This window comes from Anopheles ziemanni, chromosome 2 (assembly GCF_943734765.1).
Source record: "Anopheles ziemanni chromosome 2, idAnoZiCoDA_A2_x.2, whole genome shotgun sequence".
NCBI classification, from domain to species: domain Eukaryota; kingdom Metazoa; phylum Arthropoda; class Insecta; order Diptera; family Culicidae; genus Anopheles; species Anopheles ziemanni.
In genome coordinates this window covers 75,572,653-75,598,592 of record NC_080705.1, presented here as the reverse complement: position 1 = coordinate 75,598,592, position 25,940 = coordinate 75,572,653, and the positions used below count along the sequence as shown (strand labels likewise).

Sequence of the window (25,940 nt, the reverse complement as noted above, 5' to 3'; positions counted from 1 at the left end):
TTCGATCGTGAGTGTGTGCTGTACAATTTAAAAAGGATAAATTGTTTTCAACGAAAATTCAGCAAGAAGTTGGAGTTTGTGACAAGTGTAAGCAAGTGTTTCGACTTGGGAAAAAATAACCAACCATACAAGCAAGTGTTCATGCAAGAAGTGAGTGAAGTGTGTCTTAGTCTTAACCTCCGGCAAGTGTTGCGAGTGATGCTGTACTAAACCGTTCCATTCAGCACGTGAAACAGTTTTCCTCTGCGGTCAAGAGCAATACAGTGAACCACCCCTTCCCCCCATAAAACCAGCGTCCTGGATCCACACGCGAGCAAACTCGGCGCCATACTTGGAGGACCCCAAAATGCCCACGCGCTCCCACCGGAGGACGGGCAGCTAGAGCGGGCTTCCATGAGGTGCATCCGGAAGAAGATGAGCCTCGTCTACACGGCCAGCTACCGGTACAGGCGCGCACTGCAAACGATGGCGGCGGGACTCTTTCTCATCTACATGGCGCTCGTCCTGTACCAGGCCGTCTACGGCTACGGTAGCGACGGCGCCGACCAGGACCGGCCTGCCGGGGTTGCCGCTGCCGGTGGGAATTTACAGGTGAGCGCGAGACCAGTTTCCGATTGCCGATAACGGAACTCTATCTAACACATCCTGCGCGCGACCGACGCTTTTCTTCGTGGCCGGGAAAGTGGAATACTTACTACCGATAAGCCGCTTGACATATCTGCACCCATTAATTATCGAATCCGCTCCGGTTTGGGCCCTTCCACCTATGGTCTTCCCAATACATCGACCTTCGAGAGCGAGGACGCGACCCGGGTGTGCCTTTCCTATTATGGGAAACGGTTTTGGCCGCGAAACAAAAAAACAACTCCGGCAATCTGGCCGGTGAGAAACAAACTCCGCGAGCCCTGGTACTGGCTACGGAGGAAAAAGATAAACAACCCATACTACTCAAAACACACAATCCAAAACATCTCTTCAGGCGCGAAGCGTTTAAACTTATGTTTAAGAAATCGGAAGTTCCCAACTTCCAAACATTATTAGCTTTGCGCTGAATGATATATCATTTGTTTTACTTAACATTCAATTTAAAAATGTCCAAAGAATAAAAGTCAAAGAGAAGAAAATGCTCAATCGATTACAAAAAGTATTCTTAGATGCAAGTTTTTGTACTTTGCCACCTACTTTTCATGGCAATAAATGAAAGGGACTATATAACATAACGTTTGAAGCAATATTTTCTCCAATGTCCATGACTATATTTTGAGCAAAAAATAATTTGCATGGGAACCGTACAACCATCGATACTCGAGCTGCATTTGTGTTGCGCGAGGTATAGTTAGGACGATGCTTATAAGTTCTAATGATAGTGATCAGCTGCGCTTGGGTTCGTCTCTATCGGTTCTAAGTTTCTTTGCAATATCCAAACCTCTGTTCTTGCCCAAAATTTGCTATTCAAAAAGAAACCAAAAACTTGTGTTTTTGGGCCTGACTGGTGGGAAAAACTATACCGAAATAAAATCGAGACATTAATAATTATAATAAAGCATCGTGGAATTGCACATGCCGCGTTGTGCTCTCCCCCGTCTTTTAAAGATCTTCGCTCGATCGGTGATCGATCGGTTTATTACGGTGAATCAAACCACGGTCGAATGGAGGACTAACATATATTTTTCCAATGCTGCTTAGACGCCCGTTATGAGACCGGAGTGTCTTCGGAACGCCCGCAGTCGACACCGCAGAAACGAAGATATCAAACACCTGCCGCGGCCTTCGAAGGGCAAAGACGCGCGAGCGAAGAGGAAGAAGGAGAAGCCAAACCAGCCCCAAGCCCTTCGAAAACCATCTGCCTTCGGGTGAAGCCTTCCAGACGGTGATACCCTGAGTCGGTGTTCATACCTTTTTCGCTTGTGTTCGCTTCCAGATCGCGAGACCCAAAGGGGTTCGATCATCATCTTGCGAGATCTACCGTTGAAAGGTTTAGGGCAGTGTTGAGCGTACGAAGGAGTAACGCACAAATCCCCCCCGCCCCCTTTCGCACACACACACACACAGACAGGGGCACATTTCTATAGCTTTTTTCACGCCATCCGAAAAAAAACCGGAGACGTTCCATAGCTCACCGTGTTTTCCTGGCGTTCCTGGCTCGAGCAGCCCGAGTCGGGAACGACCTTCTTATTTTCAATTTATTACGGGCCCACGATTCGGGACGATTCGCGGTACGAGGAAACCCAAAGTTCGAACCCGATGCCGCCGAGTTTCGTTTTCGATTTATCGCCATCGTTATGGAAGCCGTGGAGCTGGCTTCGGCTTCGTCACTGATTATGTTGTGATAAAAACCGCCCGGCCGTTAATAGTATGCTCCGCTCGGCTATGATGGTAAGGTTTTTCGAAAGTCAAACCCCATCATCAACGGCTATCATCTTGGCTCGATCATCTGATCGCCGGGTTCTTCCGTCTTGGTAGGGCGATGCAGCTTCCTCGTGCCGCAGACAGATCAATGCTGAGAAAGAAAATTCCGTTAAACGATGTTTCTGCCAGGGAAGGTGGTGTAATACTTGATGGATTTTTCAAAGTGCATTTTCCACAATAACCCCTGAAATATTTTTGATAGACTGCTTCACATTGTCTGAATTATTTGCGAGAGAAAAACCTTGGTTTTAATTATCTCAAAAACCTGTAAAATTGTCATAATATCTGCACGTCCTCTTCCACACAATCACTGGAAAATCGCTTACTTGCGGTCGTCTCAAAAAGGGACGAAAAGAAAAGATTATCGAAAATACATCCACCATTGACCACCTGTCATCATTTGGAGCGTCAGCAAAACTGCATCCTTTTTGATGGCTTTCTGGGAATATTGGCCCGCTTAAGGGAAAGTTGAACGAAGTTACCTACACATGCTCTACAAAGGAAGGGTCAAATGCGGCAGTTTTGAGGCTGCCACACATACATACATACACAACGGCGAGCACTGGAAAAACTGGACCACTTGCACCGGCTGCCAGGGTTCCACCCCGTCATCATTCCATCACGCAGCATAACGAGATGCATCGGGGCGGGCGAAGATGCCCCCGTTCTCAAACGCGACTTGAACCCCGCTGGCCCCTTGGTTTCTTTTCTTTTCTCTGCTGTGGAGCTTTCCGGTTCACCATTCCGTTCCAGCAAGTTGCTCATTAAACGTCATCGATGCGGGAAAAACGGTGGAGATGATGTTGTGAAGATCGGGAGAAACAAAAAGGGAGAAGAAAAAAACAGGCCCCCCCAAGCCAGGCTGGGCAGACCGAAAACCAAATACCACACCGATACCGATGGAACAGGTTTCCCGCCTGCAGATGCGCTTTCGATTTTTTTGTTTTCGGGTCCGAAAACTGCGTCAAGAAAATCGTACTCGACCGGAGTGATGTTTCCTAAGGCACGAAACGGCCGTTTGTGGTGTCTCCCTTCGCTAAACGTTGGCCAAGGGGGTTTTAAGGGCTGTTCGAGTTTTTGAGAGGAAAACGTGCAAACAGTCTTACTGAATCCTGTTCCGTGAAAGGATCCTGTTTGCTGTTGCGTTTCAACGGACTGGTTTCTTTTCTTTTAAGCGCTGTATAATACACCTGCAGAAACGTTACGCAAACGCTTGCAAGGTGTTTGTGGTTTTAATTCCAACAAGCGCTAAATGAAGGCCAAAATATCTTCGTTTTGTAGCCACTTTTCTCTTTTCATAAATAATTTCATCATCAGCTTAGGAAAGTGAATGATGAAACCCGTCATGGAATCTCATTATACAAATTCATTCCATGAAGGTCAAACAAGCACCAAAGTGGCTCGGTAGGTTCTTTTTCCAGCTCGGCAAGAGATATTTTAATTTATTTTGCACGCCCCGATCGCTTCCCATCTACTGCAGATCGAAGGGCGGCCCGTTCAATTTCGCCCGATTGCATCGACATCGATTCAGTTTGGTGAAGAAAACCCCCTAGCCATGATCACACGAAGGAATTGAAAGAGCCACAATGTAACCACCGACAGGATGCAGGCTCGATTCGCCAATGTCCCGCCGTGATAATGAAGTCCTCCCGGAAGGTGGTCGACAATTTACAGATTCGATCTTCGATCTCCACCGGGTTTTGCCGACGACGTGGTAGGATTAAAATTTCATTTCAAACCACACCGACTTCATTCGTGCACCCGTGCACGGACATTGTTTGCTTTTGGGATTTGTTTTTACTCTTCTTATCGCTTACATCGACGGCGTGATTATCGCGGCTGGAGGCCTGAACATTACAATGTTGCAAAAGAGTCATTGACGCATCGTTTGGTTGGCTCATTTTGCAACCATATCGAACGATCGTCGATGCTTCTGGTTTTTGGTGATTAAATTGTTGGTAAAAATAAAACTGACTGCGTGACTAAAGTGACTGCGTGATTGAGCAAATAAAAAGATTCGATTCGAAACGCAAACCACGCATCATCGCTCGAGAAAACTTCTGAAAAAGCAAAGCAAACCCATGAAATCTTCATCTAACGCCAAACAACATTCTCAACGCACCCTCAACCTGTCACCCGGTATGCCTCCGCTGCGAAGGAACATGCCAAACAACTTCAACGCAGGGTGGGGGAATGCTCATGGTAATCTGGAGACAAACAGAAAACAATGGCCACAACCATTTCGGTGGAGGAGGGTTCGGGGCAAATATTGATGTTTGCTGCAGGGTTTGTGCCGCGCGCAAGAAGGTGGTTCCAAATGTGATCATCGGCAACTGGGCATCAAATTGAAAGTAAAACAAAAGTGGGAAAACAACAATGGAGAAGATAGGTGGAAAAGGCGTAGAGCTCGGACAAACATTGCCGCCGGTGACGTTGGGGGAAGGTGGGCCTAAATTCTAGGGGACGAAAATAGAAAAAAAAGTAAATAAGACGTGGAAAGGTGTCCGATGTTACGCATAATTAATGAATAGGTTAATGAAACAACCCAAGAACAAAAATGAAAGAAAAACATGCAAAGCTTTTTATGCTCAATGTTACTATTTTGCAGAAAGCATAGAATGGTACATGCGGTCACTGTTGAACCGTACGAAGAGGATATTCATGCTAAGGATCGGCAGTAAATTGAAATAATGGAACAGTTTAACATGAACGTATAAACCATTCGTTACAAACCCTTCGGCCATCACATATACACACGAAATGTTTCAAAAACCATTTTAAGAAATCGGTAAAACGTTGTAGTGAGACGCTCTGGCTGTTTTTTTAACATTAATGGCAAACTTAATAGCTTCAAGAAGCAAGAAAATACGAACGAACGCAAACCCCTAGGGGATAAGAACAAAAATCGTTTGTCGGAGTGTCTTTTACTGCAGCATGAATTTACACCACACGGCCACGCGAAAGGAAAACGATTATATTTTTGCGTTTAGCAAACGAAGAACGTTCGGGATTAAATGGAAGTTACGAAAGAGAAGCAAACGTCCAGTTTTGCAAATGAATTCTATTTAATGTACGGTTTTAAGGGAAATGAAAAAGCGCTTAAGTTTTAAGAAGTCATTTTATGTAAATAGTCACATGTTTTGTTTGCCACTTTAACGTTTATAACATTGATATCGACTAACGTTTGTTGAAATACACCTGCTTTTGCAATAACTCGATTCTGATGACTGCTCAAATCAAATCGGAGAAAACATTAACCGACCGATCGTTGAGGGATGTTTACGAAGAAGACAACAAAACCCACCAGAAGAAGAATCGCCAGAGGCGGAAAAGGCAGCTTCATCTGTCTCCTTAATACCGAGCCCTAATTACGCCGCTTCGACGATGTTCTGTGTATCGATAGACTTCGAAAAACGACCGCACACTTATGCTCCTAATGCCTTATGCTCTGCATCTAACTCGCTCCGATGTTTTCTATCAATTTAATGTGTGTGTCTGTGTGTGTGTGTGTGTACCGAACGACAAACAAACACACACACACACACACACACACTCACACAACGAAAGCATTTAAGTAGCATTCATTCCCTTTCTGCCGGAGGATTTTCTCCTCTTCGCCCCGCGATTCTTCGCCACGATCGTTGGGGATCATTTGTATTCTGATTGGAAAATTAGCGGAAGCTTTTAAGGCAGCCGGAGAGGGCAACTACAGCAACAGCAACAAAAAAAGGGTAGGGACGCCGGAGCACGCGCACACCATCGCCATCGGAGCGCGTTAAAGAGTGCCTCGCTCTGCTCTCGACGGCCAAAGGGGGGAAGCTGTTGAAAACGATTTGGAACTGGCTGCCGAAGCTTCCAACCGCGGGTCGATCGTAGCAGAACGGCTCCAAAGTGCTCTGGTGGTGGTGCCGTTTCCCCCCCTTTCACTGGAAAAGTGAATTCGATGGATCGAAGGCCGGATGTGACGAGGATCATATCTAACGAGACGCTGACAGAAATCGTCGAAACGCCGATCGGGATGAATTTCGCTGACTAATCGAATGGTCAGAACCACGCGCCCCGTTGGCTGCTCTTTATGGAATCCATTTGCTCTCGTTTAGAGCAACCGATCGCGGCGGGTTTATTGAACCGTGGCCGACGATAAATGGCCTCCACTTCGGGGCGTTCGAAGGAAGCGCTACCACATCGCATCGGTTCGTTCTGCTCGTGTTCTTATGGTTTCATGAGAATGATCTTGTTCCGTTTGACAGCTTGTCGCTGTTTCGAGGAACTGTACATCAAACACAAACGGACAAACGAGCTTTCAAAACAACTCCGGGATCATAAAAGTCGAAAGGGGATGACATCCTACCGACCGTTGTATGCCGTCTCCAAATAAAACCATCGCAGTGGAGTCGTTAAGAAGAGTCTGGTACACATTCCTGTGAACTTGTAACTGCTGTGGTCGTTTTTCCCCCGGTTTCCCATTCGTATTTCAATTTTCCCGCATAAACGGCTCCTGCGCCACATCATCATTTGTTTATGATTACAAGAACGTTGCACTTGATGCCCTGCCTGATGTTGTTTCATTCTCCAGCTCTGATTTTATTGCGCTTTCCCGTAAAAGCCACACGCGTGACGTACCTACACGTGGAACCTCAACGGGTTCGTTTGTTCCATTTTTATGAGCCAACATTATGACACCCGGGTGGGTTCCGTCGGCCAGGGCAGAGAAAAAAACGAGCCATCCGGGAAGCCGGGAGCGACGGGTAAACGACGTGAACGCACTACAATTAGATCATGCATCGAACCGTGAAGAAGATGGGCTTTAAAAATTAAAACGAAAACTCTCACACAAGCACGATGCGTGGGGTTGCATGCGTGCGTGTGTGTGGGAGGTTGTGCCCGGTCACGGAGGTCTTTACGTGTATGCTCGCACAACCTTTAACGCGGGCGGCTGGAAAGACTCCGAGCTCGCTGTTATCGTAAAACAAACGATTTCTACTGGCGGCAAGCGACGAACCTTCTTTTCTCAGTCGGGCATTTTATTTCCCCGCCGGGCGGTACGTTAGCGTTCCTCGATGACGTGTTTGTGTTTCCTCCTTTCTGTTTTTCCCCTTGTGTTTTCAAAAGTACGATCATTTTCTTCACACATGAAGTACCACTCCAGCTGGCTTTATTTTTATTTCTCCAACCGAGAGGCAGCAACCGGTGGCCCTGAAAAGTCCTACTGAAATTTATTCGAATTTAATCAGTGCAAACAACCAACCCGGTCAGTTTTTCCACCTCCCAAGGAGGGTTTTTGTTTGTATTGAACTATTCTTCTTGTTCCCTTTTTTTCTGTGTCTATCAAGAGCGCTTACCTGACCATGACTACCGTGGGAACTGGGAGCCGCCACTTGCCGAGGAGCGTGTCTTGCGAAACGCTTCGGACACTTTTTTTCTATCCGATCAGCAAACGCAAATTTACCTTCGCAACGCAACGTGTGGCCTCGTTGTGGTCAGTCAATCGCGGTGTCGACACCAGAACATGCCAAATATTGACCAGCGCACGGATAAGATAAGACTCAGCGCGACCTTTTCCCTTATCGGAAACGTGCACCGATGACGAAACGTACCTCGGTTTGGTGAGTGTTCACGTGTGTGTTGTGTCTGTCTTTTCCGGCCCGGATATTACCTTTCCCCGAGCGATAGCCGTAAAGGAACTGACAGAGATAAGACGACGTCGTGTTTGCACGTCATAAACGAGATTCGAGGAGACTTTTCGAAACAATTGTCCCGTTGCATATAGGCAGGATATTTAGAAAGATTGAGGTTGAAGGCAAATACCTTTCCTCAAATCTGAACCCCTTTTGGATCGTGCAGCGTTAACCCCATTCGTAGGTTATCGGCCTCAGTCTCCAACGCGATGAGCTGCACTTTATGACGGTTCTGCTCCAGAAAACGATCTCCTCTCGTACCCATTTGATACTTGTTTTATTTTTTTCCATCTTTCACTGGCGCCAAAGCGCCGACTTTAGCTAGTTCCACCTGACGCTCCGACGCTCATGACTTTCGTATGCAATTCTGTGTGAATTTCTTCGCATGTGGGACGCAAAAACCGGTACCACCAAACCACGACTCCTTTCGACAATCTTACTGCCTCCAGACACGACACAGCTTTTGCATGACACTACACGGGACGCGCGAGCTTTCGTGACTTCCTCAGAGCTAAAAGGGGGGAAAGGGAATGCCAAGGTTTTAGGATTTCGCTTCCAATAAAATCGGCCGCCGGTCGGAAGAACACGCCATGGGTCGGGATGCACCTGCTGTGCAGCAGCAGTTAGGTTAGGTTCCGTCCGAGTTTTATCTTCGGCTCTCTATGCCTAGAGAGATATTCTTCGTGTTGTGCCACGGAGTGTCGCCGCCATAAAATCTCGAACACGATCACGAGAATTGGTTCGCTCCTATGGTAAATCGTGCCGTTGACGTTATGCTACCGCATGTCCACGCCATGTCTGGTGGTGGCAGGTGGTTCCTCTGTCTTCCCTTCTCGCTTCCAAGGAACGACGTTGACAGGTGAACGATTTTTAATTTGTTCCAGTCTTACTTGCTGGATCGGGGAACGTTTCCTCTTGGAGTATGTTAAGCTGGACGACGTGGAGCATATTATAGTTTTATATTATCCAGTATTTAAGGCAATCCAGCACAAGCTCGTTCAGCTTTATCGAAATATACTTTTCTAATATTTAAAGTCGTGTTTCCATAGACAAAATAACAGAAGCGGGTGCTAATAATGTTTGTTTCGATTTTTCCAGGATTTTCAGTCCCTCGGAGCGATGATACTGGGTGGTGGCGGTGGTGGTGGTGTTGGCGGCGCTGGTGCGTTCGAACCTTCGGCCGGTCGTGGTGCAAGTGGTGCTGTGATAAGCAAGCGCGATAACTCCGTGGTGCCGTCCGGGTTGCGCGATGCCGACGCGAGTGATAATGAGGTGGATAGCAGAAGTGGTAGTCTAGTGCGACGGAACGGGCCTCGGCCGGAGCTGGGGCCAACGGCGGACCCGCCGAACCGGATACCGGTGCCACCCGCCGTCACCGGCACCCCCAAGCCGCCCACCACCGAGCTCGACGATCTGCTGATCAGCGTCAAGACGACCAAGAGCTACCACGACACGCGGCTCGAGATGATCATCAAAACCTGGTACCAGCTAGGGAAGGAGCAGGTAGGTTTGCGCTGGCATTGTCTTTGTCCATCTGTCCCGGCGTTGGGAGAAACACCAGGGTCTGCGAAATACCACGGAGAACATTTTGCGGCTTCCCTTCAGCCCGATTATCTTGTGGTCAACGTATTTAATTAGTATTCCAATACCGATCGATCGCTTAGAGCGCGCTTTGTTCTTCTGCAATGCTTTGGACAAGGTCTCCACGCAAGACCTTATGAAAACTGTTTCTTATTTTCTTCCCTTTGCGCGAGAGAATCTTCAAGCTTGTGCCAAACGTTTTGGCCTCGGGTTTTCCCTTTGGCAGCCAAACACAAAGCTTCACCAAGGGTTGTTTTGCCGACGCTCGCAAGACGCTGTTCTCGGCCGGCGAACCGGTGGCCAGCAATTGTTCTGCATGACGAAGCGTAAACTTTATAAAACCACGCACACACCAACGTCCGCACACCCGCACGGAAACGGAACCCGCCAAAGCCCACGGCGGCCCGGGGTGACTTTTCTGGAGGGTGAAAGCGGGCGTTCTTTCTTCTCCTCGCTCGGGGTAAAGAAACGAAAAAGAAATCGCCGCCGCGTCTTGGAACGCCGCCCGGGTGATTATGCAACGTTTTGTGGTGCCACGCTTCGTTAAGTGTAGGAATTTACTAAAAAAGCAACAGAAACAGACCATGCCACCGAAGGGTGTTCTTTTATTATTCAAACTCGGCCATCTTTCGTGGGGCACCCATTGTTAGTTCACGCCTTTTTTTTGAAGGAAAAGCTGCATTTAATGAGCACGTCCGCAGTGTGTTATTATACGCGAAGTGTAAAATTATTATCCAGAAACCCGATAAGAAAACAAAGGAAAACTGTACAATTAGTCGCCGACCCCGGGGTGTAGCAGCCTTTGTGTGTGTGTGTGTGTGTGGGACAAATGAATTCATCTCTCTAATCTGAAATAATTTGGCTCACTCCAAGTGGAAATAGGGGAAGTCCCATTTCTTGCACCAATCAAACAGTGTTTGTGCAGGACTCGTTAATTAGAAGCCGGCTTATTTGTTCGCCTCTTCTTGGTATCCCACAAAGTTTACTGCTAGATAAATCCTTTAATTATTTATCACCAACAGGCCCCCGGAAGGGGGCGGGAGAAGGTTTAGCTTTCATAAACTCAATTACTGCGTAAGCCCTTTCGAAACTGCACTTTTCCACCGCAATTCTTCTCCTTTTGCCACTACTTGTGCAGTGTCATCTTACCGGCTTAAATAATCCGCAAAAAAAGAAGGGATAAGAAAGCGAAGGACAAAACAACGCAACTTGGAGGAAGTAATCATCTCGGGCAACAGAAGCGAGAAATGGAAAGTTTCGAGTGAGCGATACCGATCCTTCGAGATTCAACCCCCGTTTTCGTTTGCTTTATTTCCTTCCACCGGAACGCGGTTAGATTATGGCATCGCAGTGTACCGAATGTCAGTGTTAATTAAAAGCGACAAACGGGGCCAAAGTGGTGGATGAGGAAAAAGTACAACCAACTTAATTACTGCCACGCGTTCGAAGAAGGAACCCCTAAGTCAACGCGAGAGATTCCGTCTGAAGTATGAGCAACCGACAACAAGGATTTATGAAAGCCTTTTCTTGTCCCTTCGGGTGTCGATGGGATAAGGAAACGATGGGGAGGAAAGAGGGAACAAAAACACAATGGTGTCTTCTTGATAAAGTATAGATTTTACCGGACGCACGACGGTGGAATGAATGGAAGAGAACGTCATTCGCACGACGTTGTATGCAAAAGAAGGAAGGAAAATGTATACAATGAAATCGGTATTACAAGCGCAAAAATGAAACGAACCTGGGCCGACTTGCAAGAAAAGCGACCTTCCAGCTAGCGACTGACAACTTTATCTGCCTCACCCTCTGTCAAATGGGGTTCGTTATCGCCTCCGATAAGTCGGTGCACCGGTGTGCTTCTGCAATTGAAACGTATCGTGCAGAATGTTGGAAAAACAATCCCAATCCCGGGGAAAACATCCCAATCATGGTGTCGATGAGATGGTGATGGCTAAATAAAGTGGAATTGCAAAGTGGAATAAAAAAAACAACAAGCAGCAAGGACTCGAAAAACTGTAACCGCCGACAGCGAGATCGGTGCAACCGAACCAAAGAAGTTTGTGTCATCAAGGGAAAAAGGAAAAAAGGATAGGAAAACTCCTGTCATCGAAGCTGCACCGTCATTCGGTTGCAATTAAGATGTTTTTGCTTTGCATCTCTTTTCCCGTTTTTTTTTTCCTGTCAATGCAGCCCCCGGTTTTGCTCTCGTTTTTGTTTTCAATGATCGAATGCAAGCGCACCCGGCTTGCATTGCAACAATGAAGCAAAACTGCACTGAAATGGAAGGATGCGAGGGCTGGGCCAATTGCGAGCGGTGTTGATTTGTTTGTTTATTTCAGCGCGAACCCATCGATCAACTTTTGTTACGACGCGCCGCCATCGGAAGCTGCCCGACTGGGTTTTATCTGATTTACTTCAGAATTCCATTTCACTTTTCAACAAATGCCTGAAGGTTTTATGTCATAATGGTACACTCCTTTGTAATTAACATCTGTAGCTGGAAAAACTGATGGTTTGAGGTTTCTTTGAAATTTGTTTTGTTCGTGGCCTGTCACAATTTGCTCCACAATACTCGACGTTCCGATCTGCTGTAATCGATCGATCGGAATCTGAACGTTGTTTTACACCCAATCAAGGCTTGTCTCCCGCATTTTAATTGACAGCGACTTGCCCCGATTTCATTATCCCTAACTGAGACATCTACTAGATCTTATTTCAAGGTTAAAAGAAAAGTTAAGAAATATCAAGAACAACAAGTTCAAGTTTATTCAACAAATCACTAAGTGTAATGTCACCGATCTTTGCCTTAAGCGGAGGACGTATTCGATTGACCATTGTTAGCTGACGCCTAATCAAATCAATCGTATAAAACACGTTCCCCTTCGTTGGACATTCCATTTTTTCTTTGGAGTATCATAAATCAGACGGAAATAGTTATGAATATTCACCTGCCACGGTAGGGTGCGACATTTTCGGAGACAAACACACACGGGGGCAAGCATTCAAAACCAGTTCATCTAGCACCTCGTTAATCCTCACGTTCCGCGTGATCAATCAATTCCGTTTTGACAGCTTGCGTGGCCACGAGAAGGAGTGGGAAATCATTTAGACAAGCGGTTCTTTATCTTCCACGCATGTTTAGACTGATTTGTAAATTTTCTAGCATATTTTTCAACGTTAAAAGGTTTACGAAAGAATAAAGTGTTTTGAAACATTTTATTTCCAACGTAACAATGAGACATCGAAATTAATACATCGATGATCTTTACAATAATCCAATTTATCTCCGATACAAAACAGGGCGAGGGAAGCCAACCTGCAAGAAAGTAAAGCGATCGCTCCCGTCATCAATCATACCGAACCGATTCCAACAATATATCCTAGTTGATGGAACGAACATACCCGGGCGAAACATCATCTTCCCGATGTTGGGCCCTCCCATTGGGCTGGCGGATTGGATGGTGGAATCCAACGTCGAATCAATTAGTTACCAACCAGCCATCACACTACAATGTACCGAAAGGGGATCAGCCAACCGCTCGCCAACCGACCAACCTCCAATCGCTTTCCGTCAAGGTTCAATCGATTTCCGATCTCCAGCTGGTTTCAATTTCATCGCCGTTCGCGAGGGAAAATAAATTGCATTTTCGTTCCCGATGAAACCTCGCTCGAACGAAGATCGACGGTGTGACCTTCGCGGCTAAATCTGAGAAGAGATCGAACCCTTACAGGTTGCATCCTAGACGAATCGATAATGACGATCGGATGCTGGGCTTCCACTTAATTTCGCTTTTGCCGCGAAGTACTCGCGGTTTCCATTTCTAGCACGGAAAACCGAAACGAAAATCAATAACGGCTAGGAAAAGGCAGTTTAATATGAGGGCACCATATTATGCTTCCCTTTTGGTCCGTTTTAATCCAGCAGCATCATTGTATGGCCACGATGCGTTGCGTCAGGTTGCATATGAAAGGTGCATCGATCCAAAGTCGCTCAAAAAAGGGATGAATTTATGTGAAACTTTTAAAATACAACCCTAAATGTTCTGGGTAAACAAAAGGTACCCATCTTTGATGCCCGCTGGGATTCCGATTGGTTTTCGGGTTCCGGTTTCCGTGCGATGCATTTTCCTCCACCAAAAACCTACCCTCACCCTCGCCAAAAAAAGGTCAACGAACGTGATCTTCGGCTAGGCCCTAGAGCTTATGGTTGAAAACCGATAGGGGAAAAAAAGGTAGGGGTCCGGTACAAGTACAAACAAATGCGGCCCTAATGTGGCATGTAATCCGCGTCTGCCTGCCTGCTTCCCTATGGGACCATGGGACGCCCGCAGGACACCCGGAGGGGAATGGAACCTTAGTTTTTCCCCGCTTCTCCAAATGTGGTAAACGGCCATTACGCATCGCATGGGTGCCTGCCGATGGATTTATGATTTGTTTGTCGGATTGTGATGGCTTCCGTGGTCCCCCGGGGGGAAGGGAAAAGTAAAACCCGAACCCCAGAGTGAGGGCCAATTTCCGACGGTTGCAATGTGTTAATCAACGCGCCGCGGTTAGGGACGACCTCGACAGTTCTCGACTCATAATTGATTGAAGCCGATGTCAGTGTGGGGAGGCGGGGGTTGGCCCGAAGGCTAAACTGATTTTAATTTGACACATTTAGCGTGCGTCCTGGGAGGGTCGCAGCCGAGTGATGACAGTTGCTTGATGTATCGGAATCCGTGGGGAGTGACTAACGTTGCGTTCGGGTGACGCACCCTCGGAAGCTAATGAAGCTGTTCTGAGGGGGGGAGTGGAAAAGATTCCATGCGCGAGGGAAATTATCGACCAAGCGGAGATTAATGTGGTCGAAATTGTGTTTGCGCAATCAAAGCGAGGCAGGGATTTTCTGACTCTTATTTGCTTATCAACTGATTTTGGGAAAGGAAAAATAATGTTTTATCATCATCCAAATTCAAGCAGCTGATCAAATATTTCCCTTTCATTTTTGCTTTTTGCGGCTTCAGGCTGTGATAAAATAAGAACATCAACATTCCAAAAGAACTAGCTAAACCCTTAATGAAAAAACACGCTTCTTTTATCCTTTAAAAACAAGAAAATTAATACATGCAAACCCATGCATCTATTTTCACGCTTGTTCTGGATGCTTTCAGCATCAAAAACCTTCTCTCCCAGCAGGAGATTTTCCTGAAAAAAAGGTATCCAATTTTAGATTATTGCCGGAAAGATATGGAGGCGGAACCGAATCGGTTTGAGAAGGAAAAAATCTGCAAACTTAATCATTCCTCTTAAAACATGCTCCGCAACCAACCATCCGATGAATGTGTGCATTTTTGCATTCCGAACCATACGGTTCACTTTTTTCTTGTAAGGCTTAGACTAAACGCCACCAGACGACGAGCGCTTTTCGGTCATAGCTGATGAAAATCGGTGGTTCTGATTATTCCGCCCGGGAGCACCGAATGCCGGGCATAAAGGAGAAAACAACACTTGGAAGCAAAATTAATACACAACCACATCTAGCACTATGCTCCTACCGGCCCTGGCGGAAGGTGAGGGTGTGTGTGCAGGGTGCGAGGTAAAAGTGCCACCGGCAATCTCCAGAAGACGGCAGACAATGGTCCAGAACTCGGCGGACTAAACTAAATCACCACCACGCTGCATATTACATGTTCTGCTGGCGTTTGATTTCCCCCTTCCGACCGTTCTTCGGGCCGATGTTCCCTTCCGGCCACGAGCCACGAAATCGCCGGGCTATGATTTGCTCCAAAGACAAGCAACGGCGAGACTTGCCCGACCGCTGCCACATGTTGTTGCATGGGGGCCGTTGTTTTACATTTTATGCTTTGTGCCATTTTTGGTTTTTATATTCGTACACATTTTTATGCTCCCGCTGCTCGCGAAAGACGGGGCCGATTATGGGTTGGGAAAAAACACAAGTAGAGAGAAGGAAAAGCAAACCACAAGATAGAGAAAATCTACAAGTAAAAACGGACTTATAATATACATTACCCGAGGACCGAGGGGGGAAAGGAAAGGCCTTGAAGTGGACTTCTAAATAAGAAAAAGAGCCCTTCAAACACAAACACGTTTGTTGGAGTGAATAAGGAACTAAAACCTGTAGCTCCAAAACAGAGCAAGGGCAAACCAAGGGAACCGTTGGAAGGTTGGAACCGTGTGCTGGTTTTGCGAAACTGGACTAAGGCCAAGTGAAGCATAAAAAACATTCAGACACACACACGCACACACATGTGCGCTTGGGAAGATAAAAACAAAACACGAAATGTAAAGATACGGGTCATTTCATTTCATCTTTTTGCTCGGTTCGCCCAGCATCGTCTTACCTTCGCCCGGCCGCCAAGTGCATCTCATGTGAATGCATGTTCCATTTATTTGCCATCTTTTCAACACACACACACACACACACGCACACAGAGAGTGAATGAAAAAAAAACATCGAAGAGCATCGCCAGCTCCCGGTCGAAACAATCTCCGGAAGGAATGAAATGCATTTTATGCCTTCATTAAATTGCAAATGTACACACATTAACTGGCGCAGAAATTGACGGGTGGCAGTCGGAGCCCGATTCCTCCGATGTCGCTGCTGGAGAGCTAGAAAACAGCGATGACGTTTCGGGACAATGGACCCGGGCCGACGCAACCGGTGGTCAACCAGCTTTCGTTGCAACAAATCGTCCCCGAGCGAGCGTGAATATGGTGGTCCATTCCATTGCCTCGCCATGCGGGAGGAAGTCTGGCGCTGCCGAGGACAAGTTGCTGATGTTTTGCGCAGTTTTTATTAGCCCAATGGGAAGATAACCGTCCGTAGCGATCGTATCGCCGAGACGCAGGCGACACAGTGAACAAAAAGAAGGAAAATCTTATGTCCTATGCCAACAAATCTGCATGCGTGTGCCATGAACCGCGACCAGGGACTACGATCATTCATGACTCTTTAATATCGGGTTAGATGTCTCAATCGATGTACAACTATGTCCTAGGTTCTCCTATCCACATCGGTTGTATGCAGATTCGCGTTCGTGCCGTGTCATCCTTTAAAGGGAACGGTTCGAACGATTGTGTGGAAAACGGTCCGGAGATCACTGTCAAATGCGTCATCCAGAGGCCTCCGTCTCGGCTATGTGTCCGATCACTGTCGACCGTATCAATCAGTTCTGCCGATTGTAGGTTGATGTCTTCATCGTACCGAATGACGCAGTGATATTGAGCTGCAGTTGGCAGGTTGACGGCTTGCATAGGAAGATTTATCGTTGCAATTCTCTACAAATACAGCATAGGTAAGAGGTTCAGGAGTCTTTTCTTTGGTATCGATTGTGATTGTGACATATTAAACTCACAAGAAATAGGTCAGAACTTATTTAATCACCTAAGATTCCTTTCATATGGAAAGCATAGTAAAGATAATTTACAAAATTGGATTAAAGTATTTCTAGTAAATTTAGCCGCTGAACTTTTTAACCCAATTAAAAAAACTTTGGAATAAGCACTCTACATAACCTCGCAAAAGATTTTCGCATCAAATGCCACCGGACTCCATCATTAACTTGCAACCAGAGGATCCACAAATCTTGTTTCCAATCTGTTCCCCAAAAGGTAATCGGTGCAACACATGTGCGCTTTTTTGCGCAGGAAATTCTAAAACGTACCTAATCGCTTGTTCTACAAATCGTTTGTCTGTCCAACACAACTATTTGAATGACGGAACCTGAGAATTAGAACTAAGCTGCGCCACCGCGCCACCAGCTGCTACCGGAAGTTAGAAACAGCGTTTGATTTGATCTCTACACCGTCGCTTTTCTTGTTGTACTCAAACTGTTTGTTTACTTCCTCCACTCCCGGCATGTAGTCTGCTCGATCAATTCCCACCAACACTTCGGGAGACTCGGTTTTGTTTTTGGAGGTGCTCCTAATGAGAACCGGCGAGCCAAGCGAAACAAAGCAAAACGATCAATCCGTGGAGCTAATAAATTCCCGTCCCGAAACTGCGCTAAGCCGCCACTGATTGGACCAGGAAATGTCCAATAAATGGTACACTTCATTTGCCCAGATTTATGCTCTCGAATCGCGGCGCAATCTCGGTTGCTTCCAGCTTCTTTGTCGATGGGGATCGCTTGCGAGCAGCGTCGAGTTAAATTATGGCAATAAAAAGACTCTTCAGCGCGCGACCATCTCCGGTGGCGATGAGGGTATACCCAACCTGCCTTGAGATAAGTACTCATTCAAAGCTAACACACAGATATGCTGCCGATCACTTCTCCTACGAAGGAGCAACTTATAAGAAGAGGATCAATTCTGATTTTATGACCATTTGCGATGCGATCCACAGAGTTCTTCTAAACCTTTCCGAAACGTTTCCTAGAGTGTCGTTGGCCATTGCTTCCCCGCTTCTTGGTGGTACTTTCTGTCATTCATTAAAATTTCTGACACATCGAATGACTTGATCGAAAGGGAAATTATTGACGGGGTTTTCCTTTGGACGGCCCAACGTTGTACGCACGACCATCCGGCGATCCCACCGTTTATTGCATCATTTCTCTTCTAGCACGAAGAAATCAGATCGAAATCTTCAAGGCAACGCCTCACCTCCGGCAACCGTTGGCGAAAGGGACGAAAACGGCTCATAATGAGCCAAATTATAGGTCCGAGTACAAAAGCGCGCGCATGAAGTAATACCCTGCTGGAAAAAATTACGTTAACAAGCCCTATAACACACCCTTAACATGAGTATTTTTGTTAAGGGAATTTGTTTGGTTGTGTGCGTTGTTGAGTGACTTTTTCCCCTTTTTCAAGCTTCCCCACTCCCCTTTCATACCCTTCCAACCATGCTCCCTTACCCGAGCCAATGCCCGGAGCTGAAATGTCATCAAACAAACGAAACCCCGAAACAATTTATTCTTTAATTTTATCACAATTTCACTTTATTCACTAATCTTACATCAGGTTGTTGTACTGAACCTTGAAACAAAAAAAAAGACAAGCAAACACATTATGTTAATGCCTTGAATAGGCAATTACAATTGTACTACACTTACCATGAATGCTGGACCACAAGGTGTTGCTGGAGGTATTAAAGATTACTGTATAAGGAATCTTACTTACCTATTTTGGTTTTTTGGTAGATTTCTTACCACATTTCAACAATAAACACACTTTTCTGTACATTTTTTTGCACACCAGTCGACATCACACAGTCATCAGCACAACACAGCAATGACGTTTTGGTAGCTTATACCAACGTTGTTGAACTCAAGGTTATGTGGTAAGTGTTGAAGCAAACCGAAATGTCAAAACCATTCATGCGAATCAGATTCTTTGCTATTATTAGCCAAATGGATAGCCTAAATCCTTGCAACAAAAATTTGGGATGTATTTTTATTTATTTTGCATCTAGATTATTCAATGTTTTCAGAAGAAAAACTGATTCGACAAAATATTTGCATGGTTAAGAAACGTAGACAAGAATACAAACGTCAAAAAACTTGGCTTTCGATACACCTTAAGCTTCAACTACTTTGTTTGAAGCAGGAGGCGGAATTCGGAATAGAGGAGAAGATAGTGTGCGTAGCTGCTCACTGCGTTAGATCGTGGACGGTACAGGCGAAGTAAGGGGAAGTGCATGAAGTACAAGAATGCGACATACATGCTTGTGGACCAGAGGGGTTAAACAAATGGTGGAAGAAGTGTGAAACGGGTGGAAATTAAGGGGAGCTGAGTGCCGTTTCCCGCAGGGTAACGCCCGAACTCCCGAGTTCCCGAGCCGTATGAATCGTACCGTCCAGGTTGAATGAATCGTACCGAAAAGCGGGAGTTTCGACTAGGTATTCCTTCGCCCGGCAGAATGGGATTTCAAATTGGAAAAGAAGAAATTGAATCATCACCCGAAATAATCACACCCGAGGCGTGCCCGCAAGTGACCGACATCATTGTCCCAAACTTCACCCCTAAGCCCTGCCTAAGGACGGCCATTTCTTGGCCCCCGTTTCTTGCGTAAGCTTGGAAGCGCTGCTCGCATTGCCCTGGCCATAATTGGCTTCGTTTCGATTCATTTTGGCTTTTCTTTTCGGGCGTCGCCGGTAAGCCGCGTCGTCGTGGTTTTCCCATTACCATTGTCCAGTCCCATTACCCCGATCCGATCAGCGAGCAATTACAATTCATTAGTGTGTCTGCTTTCGTGTTGACCAAAAAGAACACAACCGTTGAATTTTTCTCCGTCCACAAATCATGTATAAAATGTAGAATTAACATTTTCCCTGTCTTACAGGTGGAAAGATTAGCAAAACTCGAACAGCTTAGGATTCGGTTGGATTTGTAATCCGCTTTTGTTTAGCACCTGCCGCCTTAAACCCCACGCCTCCCGCGTGTTTCGGCCGTAAAGGTTGATTTTTATTTGTCTCCCGAGCCAAATGACGCCACCGTTCTCGATTTCGCGTTTCGCGGATTTGATCGTTCCGCGTTTGGAAAATTAATTTTACTTCCCATTCCCACCCGCGGCGCGCTCTATGTTTCTAATTAATTTCCACCAAAGACGCACTCATCGACCGTAAAATGAGGGATTTTGCAGCCAAATGTATCATGGTTGTTGTTGTTGTTTTCTTTTACATTTCGGTCCACGATGGTTTCGTTCCTTCTTCGCTAGGATGGCTGAAAGCGGCTGCTGCTGCTGCTGCTGCTGGGAAAGCGCATTAGCTGCGCCATCAACACCATTCCACACGGACAGGTTGTTCTGCCGGAGCGGGCGGAATGTCTTAAGTCGCTGTTTTGCCGATTAAAATGTATTCACCGCTTCGTCTGGACGCGCTCGGGGGAAAGAAGTCACGGACAAGGGCAAACTAACAGGCGGACAACAAACACATTGACTTCCCGTTTGTTGTGTTTGGAAGCCGGAAAACAGTCGAAAATTCCCACCAATACTTGATTCTTTTTCTTCTGGTCTCACAAGTATTCAACTCCGGTGGTGCGCATGCACATCAACGGACACATTCAGATACTGCCATCCGATTTGAGAGCGAAACAAAAAGTTCAATCGTACTGCCTAATGAAATGGAAAAGAAGAAAAGAATGAAGGAAAAAGAACACCATGCTCGACACACTTCTTCGGTCATCCAGTTTTACGTTTCCAATATTTCAAATATTCGATATTGTTTCACGAATGTATCAGCGCTTTTTTTACGTTTGTCCGGCCAGCGTTCGAAACCGAGATGATAAACGCGAGTCATTTTGCAAAAGAAGATAAAGATTATTAATTTTCCGTCCCACACCCCCCCCGCCTCAGGTCCTCAGCGGTTGCGCAAGGTATATAATATCACTCAATTCATTTTTTACGAACGAGCAAAACAAAAAAGCACACAAGAACACAACACGGACAAAGTCTTCGATTGTCTGCAGTTTTGGTTTTTATATTTTTGCACTCGACAATTTATTCCTACTTCCACCTTTTGAATGTTTTTTTATTTTTGTTTTACGTTTCTTCCTTCGTCTCGGCTCAATTGAAAAAACGGTATCGAAAAGGTTCGAAGTTGCGCACGCCCGCGTCATTTGCTGAATGGGAAATGAGGCTGGCGCAAATCAATCACGTAAACGCATACGCAAACTCACTGAGCCTGAGTATCGTTTCATTACCACATTTGGTTCTTTGTTACATCTATAAACTGCAATAACTACTATTCTCTATACTTTGCTCTAGAGAAAGCTTTGGAATAAAGTTTAAATAAAATTCTATATAGCTTTGGTTGGCCAAACTTATGACAAACCATTTCACTCACAGTGTATTATTTTAAAATGAACAAATTTTTCGTTTTTCTTAAGGCCACATGCTATGCTTATCGACAGCTATCGCCATTGTCCCAAGCTTTGTATGCAAATCAAACAGGCAGCGAACCGAACCGACGGCATCGGGAACGGAGAACGCCACAAGCTAACCTAAAATATACCCTTTGTGTTGGCCAGGGTGCATTCAGTCTGCATGTGCAGCAAAGTGCATGTGTGATGCGAAACAGAGAGAACACAAAAATCAATTGAAAGTAACGATCATTTGTTGGGGAACACTTCAGGGCACGTGCTCCGATGTGTTACAACCATTTCTGGCGGCATGGATTTCAGAAGAAAGATCATGAACTCGTGCGTTTTTATCTCCAAAGGAAAACCGAAATTAATAAAGTTTTTTACAAACGATTCATGTTTGAAAAGATTTCAAGTAACTCAACTCTTTTTTAACAATTTATTCAAATGAATAAGCACCGCCATTCCGAGGTAAAGCCATGGTATAAATATTGTGTTTGAAACCCACATATTCGCCATTCTTTGCATTTGGACTTTCCTAAATCCTCTTACCCAGCACTTTCTGGAACTGGAATAATTTATTCATTGAAGTGTTTGTGTATCTCGCTCCAGATATAGATTTTTTTTGCTCGTAATCATCTCATTTGTCCAAACTTCTCCTTGCGCGGACGTTTCTGTTTCTGTTTACATAGCGCCTATGAGCCGCATCAGGACCCGTTCCTGAGTCACATAATAGAGAGTCGACGTCCCTTGTTGTTCTACGGACATTCTTCAGGCCCGTGTCTCGGTTTTATTTTCGTTAGCAACAATCAGATCAGAACAATGCGTGCCGAGTTACCCTAGAATCGCGGTGGAATCGGTGACCACGCCGAACCACCCAGGAACCATCCAACCTCTCGCCGATCCCAGTCCGATTAATCCAAGTGGCGTTTGATGAAGCAATTGAGTCAGCGGATTCTTCCTTTCCGTTAGTCAACGTCTCAAGTACCGTGGCTCAAGAGAATCACCGCGTTGTGTCCCTCTTCCGGACGAGAGGACCAATCTGGACTGGACGACCGCCTCCAACCACATCGCAGTCTCACAGAAGTGGTCCGATCACGTTGCGGACTGACCTCAACAGCCGACGGAGGAGGACGCCGTTTAAGGGTTAAGTGGACTGCATGATAGTGCACTTTCCGGACCCGAAGCCCTCCGAAGCCAAAGCGAGTCGGTAATATTTGACTACATCGACGGACGGGTGGATGAGTCCAGAATTCCCGCTCCACGGGAACGCTTAGGGCGTTGGATGGGATTATCGGCCGGGATGCATCATCCGCGGGGCCGCCAACACCAAAGGAAAACAAAAACAAACCGCACCGGGGAGACTCTAGCGAATGAGGAGGAAATTATAATTATGTTTGTACAGCCCCAGTTGAAGTGGTATCAGCCCGCACGGCTGTTCGATCACTCGATCAAAACGATCTCAAGGAGATCTGATGACGTGCGACTATCGGGCACTCTTGACACTCGTGGGATTTCTTGGGATATCGTTTTGGGAGTTAAGAATCTATTCTCAACCGAGAACACGTTGTTTTAACCTCCAGGACAAGTCATATTTGACCTCATCCCGGAATGTTCTTTACGATTCTGGAACGTGTTCTCGTCGTCTGTGACTTCAACGGCCAAGCAAATGTCGCCCACGTGTCCAGGGCCTACACTGTGTCGCTCAAAGCGGGCGCGGGTCGTTCGAAGGAGATTGGGAAGAAAACGCAACAAGCTCGAATTGTGTCGGCGAAAGATTCGCTGCGCCATGTTGCTGTCCTCGATTGTTTGGAAGAATATTGTTCCAAGCCCGGCACACTCTTGGTAAAAGGTACAGAGGGTCTGCAACCGGGACTCCGGATGAAGTAAGTAGCGGAAAGCCAAGTCGCCAAGTCGCGAGAAGTTCAAACGCGCACGCTCCATAGCACAACACCGCGCTGGGCGAGCGATAAAGGCCGAGTTGAAATAAATTATTTCCCTTTTATTGTGCACCCAGTCGTGCGTCCCACCACCCACACGTGACTTCCTTCCCCCGTGCTCGCCTTCCGGGGCCGTCTCCCTCGGGTTTGGGCGGCGTCGGATCAACTTTCCACCCGGGCGGGTTATGATCATGGTGCGATTCGCGCGAAATGGAAATTTAAACTGGATCGTCCGCGATGCAGTTTGCAGCGTTGTTTGTGGGTGTGTGTTTGTCCCTGTTTGGCTGCATTGAGTGTACGTTGTGTCCAATCGACCATCCCCTTGTCCCCTTGTTCGCGTGCAATCTCCACTTTAAACGCGAGCCGCGCGCGGTCGTTGGTTTTTACATTCAATTTGCGCACACGGCCAGTTCCTTCCCCCCAGTTTCACCCTTTCTTGGTTCTATTTTCGACCCCGTTCGACTGACCAGTCGCGCCTAAGCCGAGCTGTATCGAACGCCCCCGCGAGCCGGGGCGTTGGTCTGCGCCGGATCGATTCCGGGCAAGCGCTCCAGAAAGCGAAAAACCAGTTTCGGACGCCCCGAGTGCTGTGTGTGAGCAGTGTATAATAAGCACATTGGCGTAGTACCGGTGGTGGTGGTGTTGGGAAGCGGGGAAACCCTCCTGATGGCTCGCTCGTGCCCAAGATCAACGACGCCCTCGGGATATCGAGCCAGGAACAGCACCGCAACCATCTGCCCGGGCTTTGCCTCTCTGGGCTCGCGTGTGCCGAGTTCAAACCGATTACGGAGCAACTTACCGAGTCCACTTGGTTCCTGGTACAACTTTGAGTCGCAGCAAGTAAGGGAAATATTTTCAAATGAAAAATGTTCAACTTTCATACACATTATAAACTAGTTTTGATGAACATTTTATTATCTTTTGACGAAAAATAGTTGCAAACTGAAAGATACTATGCAATTATTTTTGCTTGGAAGAGAGAAACTATAAATTGCATTTTTATTATGTTTTATTTAAAAAAACATAAAGATTATTCGTACTGCGAAAAAATACTCTTGAGTTTCTAAGAAACAAGTATAATACATCCAACCATTACACAACTCAGAAGCCAAAAATGTAAAACATATGTGTTTGAACTACAATTTAAGCTGCTGCTGTTTCAATTTAAAAATTATTTTTCGAGCGTTTCGATGAACTGTTCCTTATTTTTACTTTCTTCTCCCAAATCATCGATCTTCAAGTTTTCACACTCGGTTTCCTTTCCACAATCAGGGGGGAAAACTGTTTCTACATTGTTATCACATTTTCATAACAATAAAGAGAAAGTAAAGTTGTAAAATTGGTACTTAGAAAATGATTGAACTAGTCAGAAAACTATTCCCGAGCCTAAATCCAAACGCTGAACTCATCGCTTTTATTTCAAAAGCTCTACTTTTCCCCAAACGCTTGCCTTATTGGTAACGATTTAGTTATTTGCAGAACCACCAAACCAAATGTTTTTATTATTGATAAAATAGCTTCTTTGACACGCCTTAACACAAGTTATAGATAACATTATTACAGACAATATTAAATAATTTAAATGTCCCAGAGAATTGTCCCACAAAATCAGATGTTCCGTCTTGCCTTGAAATATATTCCGGCCTTTTTATGCCTTTCTTAGCGGAATGGAGGTTATTTATTAGCTTAATTTACCGGGCGAATAACAATGCATCGCTATTAAATCGGGCTCATCCCGGTTCGGTCCAGATTCGGAAAGAAATTATGGCCCATTAGGATGGGGAGGATCATCCCATCGACCGAAACGATTCGGACCCATTCGGACGACACTTTCTTGAGTCGCTCTCTACCAAAGCTCAGCACCTTTCCAAAGATGGACTTTCATGCGCATCCGAATACGTATCCCAGCGCACGGCAAACACGGCTTTAGCGGTAGATTATTGCTCAATTTTCGGCAGAGCTTCTGATTTGCGACCCTCACATTGTTCGATGATGGGTTCCAATTTGAACCCATCTGCTGCTGGCGGACACCTTCCCCTCACCCTTGCGGAAAGGAATGTTACTGGATAGTTTATTTTCCTTCCGCAGCTTGTTCCAGCAGTTTAAATTTAAATTTTTCCACAAAGAAAACTATTTGAATAAACCTATTAGCGGGTGAATGGGAATTTTGCTTTACCGTTTGCGTTGGTTGGTTGTGGTTGAAAAATGAAGAAACCCACCGTCGGACCGTCGAAAAACCTTTGCACTGCGTAGCAAATTAAAGATCGTACTATTAGCATTCTAATGGCTTCACCCGTGGGGGATCTCGCAATCCCATTAACAGGCTCTTGTTGTCTGACTGTTTACGCGCGACGCTCGGCTTTGGGGCGATTTTCCTGGCCAAAGGAAAACGTTCGTCCGGTACGCGGAAACCGCCAATGGAGGTTTTGCTAATTTAGTGCCACACGTGAGTTAAATCATGTCCCCCCGAGTGGATGATAGAGTTCTTCGGGGGTTAACAAAAACCGAACCCATCGTCGCCTGTCGTTTGCGATTG

General features: G+C 46.0%; 1 protein-coding gene across 1 annotated transcript in view; it reads left to right on the top strand.

Annotated features, from left to right (window-relative positions):
• The first annotated feature begins 393 nt into the window (after positions 1–393).
• Positions 394–25,940, top strand: part of LOC131294984 (fringe glycosyltransferase) — a 124,555-nt gene continuing 99,008 nt past the window's right edge. Inside the window, exons 1-2 of the mRNA XM_058323041.1 lie at positions 394–591; positions 9,186–9,590. Of these exons, the coding sequence (XP_058179024.1) occupies positions 394–591; positions 9,186–9,590 (603 nt within the window). The remainder of the gene's footprint in view (positions 592–9,185; positions 9,591–25,940) is intronic.